A 16,133-nucleotide genomic window follows, 5' to 3' on the forward strand; every position below is an offset into this window, starting at 1 on the left:
GTGTGTGTGTGTGTGTGTGTGTGTGTGTGTGTGTGTGTGTGTGTGTGTGTGTGTGTGTGTGTGTGTGTGTGTGACAGGATGACATCAGGTGGGAAAGCTGTGAGGTGATATTTGAGGCACAGGACTTTGTTTTAGGCCATGCTTTACGATACCTTATCTCATCGCCCCTATCTCTGCTCTGTCTCTCCCACTCTTGTCAGACCACCACTCTGATTGGTCTGCTGAAAACTGCTCGTCTCCTGCGATTGGTGCGCGTAGCCAGGAAGTTGGACCGCTACTCGGAGTACGGCGCAGCTGTCCTCTTCCTCCTCATGTGCACCTTCGCCCTCATCGCTCACTGGCTGGCCTGCATCTGGTAAAATGCCATAAGACTGCGATGAATCAGATTTACAGAGGAGGAATAATCATGTCTCTGTCTGCATACCTCAGAACTGCTTTTTTATGGGTGCTAGTGTTGTCACAATATTGAAATTTCAAATTCGATACAATACTTAAAAAATGTTTTAAATGTATTAAAAATATTTATACAGTATACACATATACAGTCTAATTATTTCTAATTTTTATAGAGGTGTACTATATGTTGTCAAGCACCAAGCTTATTGTATTCTAACCACTGCAGCAAGGGAGTATTGAAACAATTTCTGAATCAATATTAATCAAAGAAATTATATTTTTGAGTTTGAAAATGAATTTATTGTGCTAGTTGCTGGCTAATTATTGCTAACATCAGTAATTATTTAACTAACCCTAACTGTTATTTTCCCCAGGTATGCCATCGGTAGCGTAGAGAGGAGTGGTTCAATTGGCTGGCTCCACACGCTGGGGGACCAATTGGGAAAGCAATACAACAGCTCCATCCTAGGTACTAAGAGGACAAATAATGTAATACTAGTAGTACTATTGCAGTGATACTGTCTACCATTTAGCTTAGCGTTCAGGAAATGTATAGAAAATACATAATTCCTCAAAATCAATCATGGAATGATCACCATCTGTCATTCTGTTAGGCAAATATTTGTGTAACCTCTAAATTTCCACTCCAGGTTCGGGACCCTCCATCAAAGACAAGTACGTCACAGCTCTGTACTTCACCTTCAGCAGCCTGACCAGTGTGGGATTTGGAAACGTGTCCCCAAACACCAACTCTGAGAAGATCTTCTCCATCTGTGTCATGCTCATAGGATGTAAGTTCTGGTATTAGGGTAAAAACAGCTGTTACTTCAGACCTGGGTGGAAAAAAGTGTTGTCACAGATGACACAGGGAAGCCCAGAGAGGCAAGTTAGAAAACAAAAAGAATTAAGTCTGATCCAACTGGTTTTCTGTCCTGTGTTTATGATTTAAGAACAGGTGGGAAAAAAGGTTTTGCCAGAGAAATCTTTAGTTAACAGTTGATAAAAGTGCACCACTACCCCATGTTTTAAATCGGACTAAAAGAAGCAGATTTGCGCAGATTAAAATACATTTCTAGCCAAAAGAAAGACATGAAAGTAATGTTACATAACTTGCTAACACACAATATATACAGTATGTACCTTTTTAAATTCACACTCACCTGGAAGAAACATGAATACTTTTAGTCTACAGGTAGTTCTATTTAGAACACGGCGTAGTGGTGCACTTCTGCCTCTTGTGGCTGAAATTAGTTTTACAACAACAAACACCAAATAAAGTCACCTTCCAAAACGTGTTTTCTCAGATGAAAAAAAAAAAGCAATTTAGAAATAACTTTTTTTTCACCTTTTCTTAAATCATAAACACAGAAGAGAAAACAACAAAAAGAAATCTTCTCAATTTCCGTACACATCAGATTGGATCAAATGACCAAAGCATCTCACTCGCACCTCTTTTCTTTGCTCCACTATCTTTACTCGCCTGGTCTTTTAGTTTTAAGTAAAGAAGTAAATCCCGTACACTATGTTTTCCAGTTACATTTGGCCTGAAAAAGTAGTGAAAACGAGTGATTTGCAACATGATTTGTAAGAGCTTTCTCTGTCCTCCTCTTTCAGCTCTTCTTTAACGTTTTCGGCACAGCAGGGATTACTCTTAACCAGATAGTGACAATTAGAGAGTTGGGAAGTTTTAAATCACTAAAATTATTATTTTTCTTTTTTGTATACTATGCATCAAACAGCAGCTTGACAAAGTCAGAGATCACACTTTTCATTCTGAAAGCATCTCACTTAATGATTTATAAATAATATTCATCAGCAAGAATTGTAATATCTTCTCTTATGCTTATCAACTCAACTCTCTACAGAATAAATACCTCTGCAGCCCTGGACCTTATTGATCAGTGAAACCATAGGATGAGAAAATGAATATGTTTTTTTTAAACTAGTTGACTAAGTGACTAGAAACTAGTAATGGAAATAGCATGTATAGTACTTTAGTTACCAAGATTAACCAAGGTAAACATCCAAGACTTTTTTTGTTTTTATTTTATGTTTATTTGTAGCTGCACTCCTCCAGACGGTTTGGTACTTTGCCAGTAAATGACTCCGTCCATTACCGAAGTAATATGTTGCTCTAAAATGGAAGTGTACTATAAAATTGCAATGAGTATTATAAAAGTAAGAGTCCAAAATCAATTTTGTGACACACGCATGCAAAAAAAACACATTCTCTCACACACACACAGCAGTTTTTAGTGTGTGATGTAGACAGTGATGGGAGCTGACAGAGGCTGAGAGGTTAGCAGGATCCAACTTGACAAAACAGGGAGTCTCATGAAGGATACGACAGGAAACACTCTGTCCTCTGCAGACAGAATCCTGCTGTACTATCTGTTCTGCAGATCACTGAACGATGAATTCTCTCGAAGTCAAACGACGTCTGCAAATGGTTCAGACATGTTGTACGAGTCGTGTAAAATGAATGAGTACAACAATATGTGATCATGTTTGCAGCAAAGATTAGAATTCAATTGAGATTGGCTACTGAGCCTATTCAAGTTTCTTCTAAAAGTCAGGTTCACACTTTTTCAAATCTGATTTAAAACAATACTCACATGCTTTTAAGTACACTGATAAACTTTGTGGACGCTGTAATCATTCTTCCTGTCTATACTGGCTCTCAGGAGATCTCTTCGTAACGCTATTTTAATGTTATTCAGCAGTCTGAGTCCGACGAATCAAGTGACTATCTACCAAAGTTGCAGTGTTTTTAAGTAGGAAAATCTTTTTTTAATTGTTCCTCACCTGACAAACTGAACTTTAGAATGCATTTTTACACAGAAAGAGTTTAGTCCACCATCACTTACATTGACATTGAGTCAGGTAGGGGTCATTTCACCTCCACTATGGACGGTAGCAACAATTAAAGCAACAAAAACAGTAATTTAATATACATATGGGCACGTGAGTGTTGTATTAGGACTTGAAAATCCTTTGTCAACACATTGTCATTGTATCAGTTCTCCTGTCCATACTGGTTGTAAATAGATCTCTTCCTAATGCAACTTGAGTGCAGGAGATGGGTTGACAAATTCATCATTAAGTGCTAAAATGCTTTCTAAAGTTCAGCCGATACTAAAGGGCCGAGTCGTCCAAAGTTGCAGTCTTTTTAGTGCAAAGAATTCGAGTATTGATTTAATTCACATATTACAGTTAATGTAACATTCATATGGCTCATGGCATCATGTAATGCATATATTATATGTATAATCTACTATTGCATACAATAAATATTAAATTTAGATAAAATTACAAGAAATATGTTCAAATTAAATAATATAATCCAGGAAATATAAAATAATGCAAGTCAGTTAAAACCCAGTTTGTGTTTTACAAAAGACAATAAAGAAATAGCAGTGCAGATAGACAGAGGTAGTTTATTCCACAGTTTTGGAGCCACAACTCCATATGATCCGTCCCCTATAAATCAAATAAAATTTATTTATATAGCCCAATATCACAAATTATATATTTGTATCAGTGTGCTTTACAGACTGTACAGGTTACGACATCCTCTGTCCTTAGACCCTCGCATCGCTCAAGGAAAAACTTCCTAAAAGAAACCCCACAATTAAAGGGGGAAAAATGGAAGAAACCTCAGGGAGAGCAACTGAGGAGGGATCCCTCTCCCAGGACGGACAGACGTGCAATAGATGTCGTGTGTACAGGATAAACAACATAGTACAAATACAACATTTGACAGAAATGATGTTGTGTTGAAAAAGAGAAAGTATGGATGAATCCAGGAAAATGTCAAAGAGGCTTCCCGGTGTCCAGCAGGACCAGGGCAGCAGGCGCAGCCACAATTCCTGATCCTGACGTAAACTTTATCAGTGGCAACCTGCCACATGAGACACTGAAACTCTGGGGATGATGCCCCGGATTATGAGTTAGTAACATACATTTACATAAATGCATACCGATAGAGAGGGAGAGGAGGTGAGAGGGAGGGGAGGAGAGAGGAAGAGAAGGAGGAGAGCAGGGAGGTGTCCCCCGGCAGTCTAAGCCTACAGCAGCATAACTAGGGGCTGATCCAGGGCAAACCTGAGCCAGCCCTAACTATAAGCTTTATCAAAAAATAAAGTCTTTAGCCTACTCTTAAATGTGGAGAGTGTCTGCCTCCCGAACACAAACTGGAAGCTGGTTCCACTGGAGAGGAGCTTGATAGCTGAAGGCTCTGGCTCCCATTGTATTGGTAGAGACTCTAGGAACTACAAGTAACCCTGCAGTCTGGGAGTGCAATGCTCTAGTTGGTTTATAATGTACTATGAGATCTTTAAGATATGCTGGAGCCTGACCATTAATTGCTTTGTAAGTCAGGAGAAGGATTTTGAATTCTATTCTGTATTTTACCGGGAGCCAGTGCAGAGCAGCTAATACAGGAGTAATATGATCCCGTTTCCTTGTTCTTGTCAATACACGTGCCGCTGCATTTTGGATCAACTGAAGAGTCTTAAGCGACTTTTTGGGACAACCCGATAACAATGAGTTGCATTAATCCAGCCTTGAAGTAACAAATGCATGGACTAGTTTTTCTGCATCATTTTGAGACAGGATGTGTCTTATCTTTGCAATGTTACGTAGATGAAAGAAGGCGGTCCTTGAGATTTGTTTTATGTGGGAATTAAAAGACAGATCCTGATCAAAGATAACGCCAAGATTCCTTACAGTGGTGCTGGAGGCCAAATTAATGCCATCCAGAGCTTCTATGTCATTAGAAAATGCGTTTCGGAGGCGTTTAGGGCCAAGTATAATAACTTCAGTTTTGTCTGTGTTTAACATCAAAAAGTTGCTAGACATCCAAGTTTTTATGTCCTTAAGGCATGCTTGAAGTTTAGCCAATTGATTGGTTTCGTCTGGTTTAATTGATAGATATAATTGGGTATCATCCGCATAGCAATGAAAGTTTATAGAGTGGTTCCTTATAATATTGCCCAAAGGAAGCATATATAAGGTGAATAGAATCGGTCCAAGTACAGAACCCTGCGGAACACCAAGACTGACTTTGGCTGTCATGGAGGATTTATCGTTAACACATACAAATTGAGATCGCTCAGCTTTAGTTACATATCGACTTAAAAACTCTGACTACACCTCATTGAGTCTTCGTGGCCCCTACAAAGATACTTATGATGTATATATCTGTACTGTGGTCAGTGTACATTCAGTTCTGATTCATGCTAATATCATTCTCCATTATTATACCATCAGCTGTCTGAGCTTCCGCTGTGTCTTCTTTTCAAAATATTTACTTGTATGTATACTTCTCTTTGCCCTTCTCCACTTACAGTAGTTTTATCAACCATTTCACTCAAGGGTGTCAAGCTTAGTAATACATTTCTTTTCAGATGGAGAAGACAGTCAGCCAGAAATATGTCAGATCACATCATTGTATCAAGTGTCCGTGTGTCCCTATACTCTCTGTTAATGTATATGTTATTATTTCCCTTCTTGTCTACTTCCTCCTTTCACACACTTCCAAATCCTCCCTCATATCTCACCCTCACCCTCTCTCCGTCTCCAGCCCTGATGTACGCCAGCATCTTTGGGAATGTGTCGGCCATCATCCAGCGGCTGTACTCGGGGACGGCCCGCTACCACACCCAGATGCTGAGAGTGAGAGAGTTCATCCGCTTCCACCAGATCCCCAACCCACTCAGGCAGAGGCTGGAGGAGTATTTCCAGCACGCCTGGTCCTACACCAACGGCATCGACATGAATGCTGTGAGTGCTGACCCTCGTTCACCCAAACCCTGTGCGTGTACACCTAGTCTGTCAATGTTGGGGCATGAATACACACAGAAAAGGCTTGATGAGTATTTTGAGCCTGCGTTGTACGTTAATAGGATGATGCAAAGACTTTGTCTCAGCATGCATGGTCCGACACCGTCAGAGAAAATAGGAATGATGTGAGTATCGTAAATAATACAAACACACACACACACGCTCAAACATGTGCAAATAGGTTAAAGTATTTGCAACGTGCATGGACCTACATACGTTTGTTGGCATGGATTTACATGCGCACCGTGCACACACACAGGTTGAAGAAGTGCTACAGTCAACCTGAACTCTGTGGGTCACAGCTTCTGTTTCTCCGTACCAGTGTGATGAGGGATACAGATAATCACCAACGTGTCACGCACTTGAGATTTGCTGATGCACGCATTCGATGCAATGCATGAGTCAGTGGATGTCATCTTTACTGTCTTTTACAGCTACACATTTTCACTGCATTGTAAACTGTTTCATAGTCTCAGCTCAAAAAGTGCACTTTGCTAAAACATAAATCTCTGCTCATAACTACAGGAAACCTTTCCAGCATCTAAATTATTTTCATAATTGCCCCCGTCGGAGCATAATCAGAGCCTCATTGTTGTCTGTGAAGCCCTACAGAAGCATAGAAGAAGCAAAGTGCAAACACAATATTCCATCACTGAAATACTGTTTCATTTCAGTTTAACAAGTGAGCCATTGAAGTAGATCCATCCATCATCTACCGCTTATCCGGGATCGGGTCGCGGGGGCAGCAGCTCCAGTTAGGAACCCCAATCTTCCCTTCTCCGGGCCACATCCTCCAGCTCCGACAGGGGGCTCCTGAGGCGTTCCCAGGCCAGTGAGGAGATATAATCTCTCCACCGAGTTCTGGGTCTTCCCCAGGGTCTCCTCCCAGCTGGACGTGCCTGGAACACCTCCCTAGGGAGGCGCCCAGGTGGCATCATTACTAGATGCCCGAACCACCTCAACTGGCTCCTTTCAACGTAAAGGAGCAGCGGCTCTACTCCGAGTCTCTCACGGATGGCTGAGCTTCTCACCCTATCTCTAAAGGAGACGCCAGCCACCCGTCTGAGAAAACCCATTTTGGCTGCTTGTACCCGTGCTCTCGTTCTTTCGGTCATGTAAGGTAAAGTGACTGTAATACCACTGTAATACCACCCCCGCTGCTCCGATTCTCCGGCCAATCTCAAGACCCCAAGGTACTTGAACTCCTTCACTTGGGGTAATGGCTCATTCCCTACTCGGAGTAGGCAATCCACCGGTTTCCTGCTGAGAGCCATGGCCTCAGATTTTGAGGTGCTGATCCTCATCCCAACCGCTTCACACTCGGCTGTGAACCGATCCAGTGACTGTTGAAGGTCACAGACCGATGATGCCATAAGAACCACATCATCTGCAAAGAGCAGCGATGAGATCCTCAGGTCACCGAACTGCAACCCCTCTCCTCCACGACTACGCCTCGATATCCTATCCATGAAAATCACGAACAGGATTGGTGATAAAGCGCAGCCCTGGCGGAGGCCAACATTCACTGGAAACAAGTCCGACTTACTGCCGAGTATCCGGACACAACTCTCGCTTTGGGCATACAGGGATTGGATGGCCCTCAAAAGTGACCCCCTCACCCCATACTCCCGCAGCACCTCCCACAGTATCATCCGGGGGACCCGGTCATACGCCTTCTCCAGATCCACAAAACACATGTAGACCGGATGGGCGTACTCCCAGGCCCCCTCCAGGATCCTTGCGAGAGTGAAGAGTTGGTCCGTTGTTCCACGACCAGGACGGAATCCGCATTGTTCCTCTTCAATCAGAGGTTCGACTACCGGCCGAACCCTCCTTTCCAGTACCTTGGAGTAGACTTTACCAGGGAGGCTGAGAAGTGTGATACCCCTGTAGTTGGCACACACTCTCTGGTCCCCCTTTTTAAATAGGGGAACCACCACCCCGGTCTGCCAACCCCTAGGCACTGTCCCAGACTTCCACACAGTGTTGACGAGGCGTGTCAACCAAGACAGCCCCTCAACACCCAAAGCCTTCAGCATTTCTGGACGGATCTCATCAACCCCTGCGGCTTTGCCACTGTGGAGTTGTTTGACTACCTCAGTGACTTCCATCAGGGAAATTGATGATCATCCCCCATCAGCTTCCAGCTCTGCCTCTACCATAGAGGGCGTGTTAGTCGGATTCAGGAGTTCCTCAAAATGCTCCTTCCACCGGCCGATAAACTTCTCAGTCAAAGTCAGCAGGGTCCCACCCTTGCTGTACACAGCTTGGATGGTTCCTCGCTTCCCCCTCCTGAGGTGCCGGATGGTTTTCCAGAAGCACCTTGGTGCCGACCGAAAGTCCTTCTCCATAGCTTCTCCGAACTTCTCCCACACCCGCTGCTTTGCCTCTGACACTGCAGAAGCTGCCGCCCTTCTAGTCCTTCGATACCCTGCAACTGTTTCCGGAGTCCTCCCGGATAACATAACCCGGAAGGACTCCTTCTTCAGTCGGACGGCTTCCCTGACCACCGGGGTCCACCACGGTGTTCTAGGTTTTCCGCCCCTTGAGGCACCTAAGACCTTGAGACCACAGCTCATCACCGCAGCTTCAGCAATAGAGGTTTTGAACATCGCCCACTCAGGTTCAATGCCCCCAACCTCCACAGGGATGTCTGAAAAGCTCCGCCAGAGGTGTGAGTTAAAGATCCCCAGGACAGGGGCTTCCTCCAGACGTTCCCAGTTCACCCGCACCACACGTTTGGGTTTACCAGGTCTGTCCAGAGTCTTCCCCCACCCCTTGATCCAACTCACCACCAGATGGTGATCAGTCGACAGCTCCGCCCCTCTCTTCACCCGAGTGTCCAAAACATGCGGCCTCAGATCAGATGATACGATTACAAAATCGATCATTGACCTTTGGCCTAGGGTGATCTGGTACCACGTGCACTTATGTGCACTTAGGTGTTTGTTATGGCCATTCCATGACTAGCACAGAAGTCCAACAACAAACGACCGTTCGGGTTTAGATCAGGGAGGCCCTTCCTCCCAATCACGCCTCTCCAGGTGTCTCCATCGTTTCCCACGTGTGCGTTGAAGTCTCTCAGCAAGACTACGGAGTCCCCTACTGGAGCCCCCTGCAGGGCTCCATTCAGGGTCTCCATGAAGGCCGAATACTCAGAACTGCGGTTTGGGGCATAGGCACAAACAACAGTCAGAGTTTTCCCCCCCATAACCCGAAGGCGTAGGGAGGCGACCCTCTCGTCCATCGGGGTAAACTCCAACGTAGAGGCGCTCAGCCGGGGGCTAGTGAGTATCCCCACCCCGGCCCGACGCCTCACACCTTGGGCAACTCCGGAGAAGAATAGAGTCCAACCCCTATCCAGGAGTACGGTTCCAGAGCCAAGACTGTGCGTGGAGGTAAGCCCCACCAGATCCAACTGGTAGCGATCCACCTCACATTCCCCCACAGAGAGTTGACGTTCCACGTCCCCAGAGCCAGCCTCTGCTGCCCAGGTCTGGTCCGTCGAGGTCCCTGACCATCACTGCCACCCGTGTGACAGCGCACCCGACCCCAGCGTTTTTTCCCATGAGTGGTGGGCCCACAGGATGGATGGATGGGAGGCACCATGTAGCTTCTTCGGGCCCTCCCTCTGGGCCTGGCTCCAGACGGGGGCCCCGGGCTTCCTCCGGGCAGGGTCTCTCCTTTCTCTCCGCCTGAGACCAATTTGCCTTGGGAGATCCTACCAGGAGCACTAGGCTCCAGACAACACAGCTCTCAGGTTCATAGGGACACACAAACCTCTCCACCACGATAAGGTGATGGTTCCCAGAGAGGCCATTGAAGTAGAGAGCAAAACAATTGGACAAGCATCCATGGGAATGTGTTTTAGGTTTCAGTCCCATTATCTTCCCTTGTTTTTTTGCTCTCTTAAAGGCGCAGTGAAATGATGCTGTCTGTCTGTTTATCTGTCTGTTTGTCTGTTTGTTTGTCTGTCTGTCTGTTTGTCTGTCTGTCTGTCTCCGCAACTGATTCAATAAGCTGCAACGTACTTCATTCATGATGGATGGAGGTGTTTGTAATGAGAGGAGGAAAAATAAATAAATCTGTTGTATCTTTAGCATGAGCACAACACTGAATCTGCTCTGAGGTTGCTCTTTTGCAGCTGGCCTCTTAACATATACTTTAATCAATAACAGAGATCAATAACATAACATTTCTACAGTGGTAAATCTGAGCATTGTGTTATTGACTTTGGTTACAGAAGCATAGCCACAGCAACATGTCTCTCAAATGTAATTAAAGGTTTGAATGTGTACGGCAAAAACCTTCATCAAACCTTGATTAATTTCTGCTCTCCTGGAAGTTCATGTTGGTTATATGGTTTTTAATTGTTATGCTTTATGTGTCGGGTGAGTTGGATGTTCTCTGTTCCTTTTCTTTTGGGTTGGACAAACTTCTTAAAGGAAGGAGTAAGAAGGGAAGGATAGATGTAGATGCAGCATCCATCACAACAAATGCCACTCTTATCTTACTTCTGCCCATTACAGTAAAATGGCATCTACACAGTCACCTGTGTGTATTTGGTTGCAGCTAGAGCAGTTTAAGTTCCCCAGAGGCCGTAAAAACATTACGTTTCCACACTAAACAGAAGCTTTGCTCAGTAGAAAAGCTAAGACACCACAATGATGTATCATGACAGCAAACATTTGCACAGACAATAACAGTGTATCCGTAGAAGTCAGCAGTTCAGCATCTTCTAAATATAGCAGTAAACCAGAGCCAAAATAACACCTGATGTATGCTTCCTCTAACATCTGACTTCAGCACATTTTGGGGCACCCCAGAAAAGGTTGTTGTGCACAGGGAGTAATAGTAGGCTATTATTCAAAACCACAACACTAGAAACATTTAAAAAGTGTGTATGGGATAGGAAGCAATGAGGCCCACGGAAAGACTAACTCAGGAACCGAGATGGGAGGTGAAAAGAGGTTCGATACAAATGTAGCAAGTAAGAAATGGAGCCTGTAAAGAGATGAAGACGGCGCCTAGTGAAGGCTGAAATGAAAAAGAGGAATGGTGACGTAAAGTTCTGTCCTCTGCAGTCAGCCAGAGAGTTACAAGCCTGCTTTAAAGAGCTGGGGCTTCCCTTGCTCGCAGTGAAGTCATTAAAAATGCACCAATTCTTCATATTAATTACACTCTTCGGGATTGCTGTCTCTTTTTCCGGTAGGTCCTCTGAAATACATTTGTAAAAATCACTGCTTCGGCAAAGAAGCCCAAACTGCTGATGCTCGTTTTCCACTTAGGGGTTAAAATGATAAAAGATTGAATTAAAACCATGATATCGTCTAATAAATGTGTAGGCAATTTAGTTGTGTCATGTTCATTTGTGTAATGGTGTAATAACAGGCTAATTAAAGCTAATGTCATAAATGTTCACCAGTAGGGATAACCGTGAAGATGATAACAACTGTAAAGACACTTATTTATTATTCCTTTTTAAAGTGTCCATAATCTGTGACATTTATTTGACATTAGCTTCATGTTCTGAACTTCGAAAGTCAATCTCTGCTAATCGCCTGTATGAAAACTAATGTAACCTTTCACTGTCAATTCATCAAGTCATTCCTTTATCCCACCTCTTCTCCCTCCTGCTTCTGTCACCTCTGCTTTCCTTCTCACCTCCTTCCTTTTTTTTGTTCTTCCTCCTCCTCCTTCTGTCCTCCCCTACTTCTATATCCCTCGTACCTTCCTTCTCTTTGTCTTCTCCTTCACTCTGCCTCTTCGCTCCCTCTCCCCAGGTGCTGAAAGGTTTCCCAGAATGTCTCCAGGCGGATATCTGCCTCCATCTGAACCGGACGTTGCTGCAGAACTGTAAGGCTTTCACAGGCTCCACCAAGGGCTGCCTCAGGGCGTTGGCCATGAAGTTCAAGACCACCCACGCACCCCCGGGTGACACACTGGTCCACGCTGGGGACGTCCTCACTGCCCTCTACTTCATATCCAGGGGATCCATTGAAATCCTGAGAGGAGATGTGGTGGTAGCCATCTTGGGTACAAACAATATATTTATATTTATATAAAGCTATCAATATGTGTTTTCTGACTACTTTCCCCACCTACTTACCTTTCTTTGTTAACTTGTCGGCTATTAGAAACAAAATTTGAAGCAAGAAAATCGAAACATCTGGAAATATAACAGGGGATTATTAGCAATAATTAGATTTTCATTGCAGTCTGTAGTTCTAGTGGATTGTTGTCAACTCAGGGCTGCTTCCCCGGGACTTACACCAAGAAAGAGAAAGACACTGGAATGCACTGACGTTTCAACAGGACAGCAGTTATAAAAGTTCTCCTCTGGACTTTACATTTATTTTTTTTGGTTCACCCTTACATAGCTCTTTCAAGGTGCCTTTCTGGGTCTTGACTCTGTACAGGGCATATCATGCTGACTCTTAACACATGTGTCAGCTGGAAGTGCCATCTGCTGGTGGGCATAGAGTGTTACGCCTAGGATAAAATAAGACAGGATGAACTTTATTAATTCCCAAAAGGGGAAGCTGGTTTGCAACAGAGACATACACAATACATCGACAAAGACACAATATACACAATACATGATCTACACGATAGATAACAGCATGAAAAGATGACTAAAGATCAAATCAAATCAAATGTATTTATATAGCCCAATATCACAAATTATACATTTGTCTCAGTGTGCTTTACAGACTGTACAGGTTACGACACCCTCTGTCCTTAGACCCTCGCATCGCACAAGGAAAAACTTCCTAAAAGAAACCCCATAATTAAAGGAGGAAAATGGAAGAAACCTCAGGGAGAGACTGAGGATGGATCCCTCTCCCAGGACGGACAGACGTGCAGTAGATGTCGTGTGTACAGGATAAACAACATAGTACAAATACAACATTTGACAGAAATGATGTTGTGTTGAAAAATACACTTATAGACTTATAGTTAAGTGTAGATTCCGGACATGATCAGGGTGTACACCAATGTGAGCGGGGATTGGATCTAAATCCCTAAACAGGAAATGTTTTCATTACTGTTTAGTAGTATTTGTTATTCCAATGTTTACAGTGGCCTTTTTGGCTGCTTGTACAGGATGATGTCACCACTGAGGATACAGAACTGTCTTTCATCCATAAAGGTTTTTCATTTCTTTTCACCTCTCCCAGGAAAGAACGATATCTTCGGCGAGCCGATCAACCTGTATTCCCGACCAGGTAAATCCAACGCTGATGTGAGGGCTCTGACCTACTGCGACCTCCATAAAATCTTCAGAGAAGATGTTCAGGAGGTGCTGGACATGTACCCTGAGTTCGCAGACAACTTCTGGAACAACTTGGAAATCACCTTCAATCTCAGAGATGTGAGTTTACAACTTCATTTAAAGAACACGTAATGTGAATTCTGTTAATCTCACTGATTGCTCTGGTGCTAAAGCTCCATCGTTAACATTCAAAAACATACAAATAGCCTCCCAACAACTCTTTTGATAAAGGCTATTTAATGCTGGGCCTCATTTCAGACCAACATGATCCCTGGCTCTCCGAGCAGCGATGACTCCAACTGTGGGGGATTCAACAAATTACGCAGACGCAAGTTATCATTCCGTAGACGTACAGAAAAAGGTAACCCTTCCTTTATAGCTCATCTCCCTCGTCGACCATTTGTTTTACTGTCACATTATAAAACCTCCAAATTGTCTCACTGTATCAATACAATTTCATTTGATAATTAAGTTTTTATTGCAATCCTCCCCAAGTGTTCCTCTTTGAAAAGTTAGTCTTCATCCAGCTGCACTGACAATCTCCCTCTTTTTTAAAATCTTTCCACACACACCTCTGTCCAGATGATGCAGATGCTGGAGAAAGTAAAAAGTCCCATAAGTCTGTGCGACGAAGACAGAGGGACACAGCCAACAACCAAAAACAGGAGCAGGCACCCAAGCGACAATGGCTGGCACATCGAAACTCAGTGTCTTCAAACTCCAGTGGTGACGAGGTATGACTACAGTTTTCCTCTTGTCTAAATCTAAGGGTACTTATTATTTTTGCGGCATCCATTGTACATGGTACAATACAAACTGGTGTTAACGTCTTGGATCGACACCTCTTACAGGCGGTGGAGCCGATTGTGACCAGACTCGCGCCACCGCCAACTATGCTGGAAAATCCACAAGCTTCATGTCCCCGGGACTTCAACGAGAACACTGAGGGTGATGGAGACCCCAAGACTGGGAACACCTGCAATGCCCTGTCAGGTAAAATAGAACCGAATTAGCCCACATCCTTGTGAATTGCACATTAATGACTAACCAGCGTTTTCATGCAAGCACACACTCCCTCTCTACTTATCGATCCGTCTTCTTCTTCCACAGGTGCATTCTCAGGTGTGTCCCACATCTTTAGTTTCTGGGGGGAGAGTCGGGGGGGTGGGCAGTACCAGGAGGTTCCCAGCTGCAGCCTGACCTCCCCGCCACCCCTCAACACGTCGCTGCACAGCCTGAGCCGACAGCAACGCAACCAGCTGGACACACGCCTGGACCTGCTGCAGAAACAGCTCAACAGGTGTGACTGGTTGAATGTGATGTGTGTGTGTGTGTGTGTGTGTGTGTGTGTGTGTGTGTGTGTGTGTGTGTGTGTGTGTGTGTGTGTGTGTCTGTGTCTGTGTCTGTGTCTGTGTCTGTGTCTGTGCTCTGGGACGGTTGTACTGCATGATTGACTGGAGGCCTCTACTGGATCGGATGTGTCAGACATTTGGAAGAGGAGTGCAGGGTATACAACATATTATAATAATATGTTCTTACAGATGTCACTAGAAGCCTTGATTGCTAAATTACACTCCAACGTCACTGTTGGGATCTGGGGACATGGTGACATAGAACTAAGCAGTACTACTGTACTTACTTACATAGTTACACAGTTTTTCTTTGCAATGAGCAATCATATCAGACATTTATGTTCTCAAATCATAGCGATTAACTTGGTGAGTCCTTTGTTAAAGTAACTGTATTAATATCAGTTACTTTAACAAAGGACTCACCAAGTTAATGGACAAAGATAGAACCAAGAGGTTAAAAAAACATACACTTTCTTCAAACGCGGAGTACTAAATGTCCAAGATAACATCAGCCGTCTCGATGTCTTCAATGAAATTAATTGTAGTAAAGGAACCAGTTTATAGAATATCATCATATCATATTGCATAATGTGTGCAGGTTGGAGAGTCGCATGTCAACGGACATCGGAGAAATCATGCAACTGCTGCAGAGACAGATGACCCTGGTTCCCCCCGCCTACAGCGCCATCTCATCGCCACCTCAGGTAATAACACACACACACACACACACACACACACACACACACACACACACACACGTACAAGCATGGTGGTTGTTGTCACAGGGGTCAGGCAAGTGTCTCTGAGCAAGACTAAGTCAGCCTATCAACAGCAGGCAGGATGAAAGACCCAGGCGACACTTCCTGCAGACTAATGAGACGTTGTCTCTTGCAGGTCTCACCCTGCCCTGGTCCCGGCCCAGGAACATGTCCAGGAGAGACACTGGTCCAGCCCGTTACACCTCTGGACACAGACACCCTGGCCTCATTCTCACAGGTGAAGCAGATGTATTAATACAATAAATGGCTTTGCATACTTTACATCCTTTGGAGCTACATTTTTGCTGACACTGGTCCCCAGAGAATATAAAGTAGATACATTAAAAACCCGCAAAGCAGAGATTAAAGATTAATCCTTAAACTTTGCATTGGTACTTAGTAGCTACACAGTGTTTGTTTTTTTTTATCTTCAGGCATTCTTTAGACTGCGTTTATTTGAATATGATCTCAGCACCCTTATCGTAAGCACCTGGGATAGCTTGCAGA

At 44.1% G+C, this 16,133-nt stretch overlaps 1 protein-coding gene across 1 annotated transcript in view; it reads left to right on the plus strand.

Annotated features, from left to right (window-relative positions):
* Window positions 1–16,133, plus strand: part of kcnh2b (potassium voltage-gated channel, subfamily H (eag-related), member 2b) — a 230,486-nt gene that overhangs the window by 208,934 nt on the left and 5,419 nt on the right. The window contains exons 10-22 of the mRNA XM_029457435.1: window positions 201–355; window positions 771–865; window positions 1,047–1,187; window positions 5,981–6,180; window positions 6,303–6,365; window positions 12,024–12,276; window positions 13,422–13,615; window positions 13,775–13,877; window positions 14,099–14,250; window positions 14,368–14,509; window positions 14,627–14,816; window positions 15,467–15,572; window positions 15,763–15,864. Coding sequence (XP_029313295.1) covers window positions 201–355; window positions 771–865; window positions 1,047–1,187; window positions 5,981–6,180; window positions 6,303–6,365; window positions 12,024–12,276; window positions 13,422–13,615; window positions 13,775–13,877; window positions 14,099–14,250; window positions 14,368–14,509; window positions 14,627–14,816; window positions 15,467–15,572; window positions 15,763–15,864 — 1,896 coding nt within the window. The remainder of the gene's footprint in view (window positions 1–200; window positions 356–770; window positions 866–1,046; window positions 1,188–5,980; window positions 6,181–6,302; window positions 6,366–12,023; window positions 12,277–13,421; window positions 13,616–13,774; window positions 13,878–14,098; window positions 14,251–14,367; window positions 14,510–14,626; window positions 14,817–15,466; window positions 15,573–15,762; window positions 15,865–16,133) is intronic.

The sequence above is a fragment of the Cottoperca gobio genome, chromosome 20, assembly GCF_900634415.1.
Source record: "Cottoperca gobio chromosome 20, fCotGob3.1, whole genome shotgun sequence".
In the NCBI taxonomy this organism is placed as follows: domain Eukaryota; kingdom Metazoa; phylum Chordata; class Actinopteri; order Perciformes; family Bovichtidae; genus Cottoperca; species Cottoperca gobio.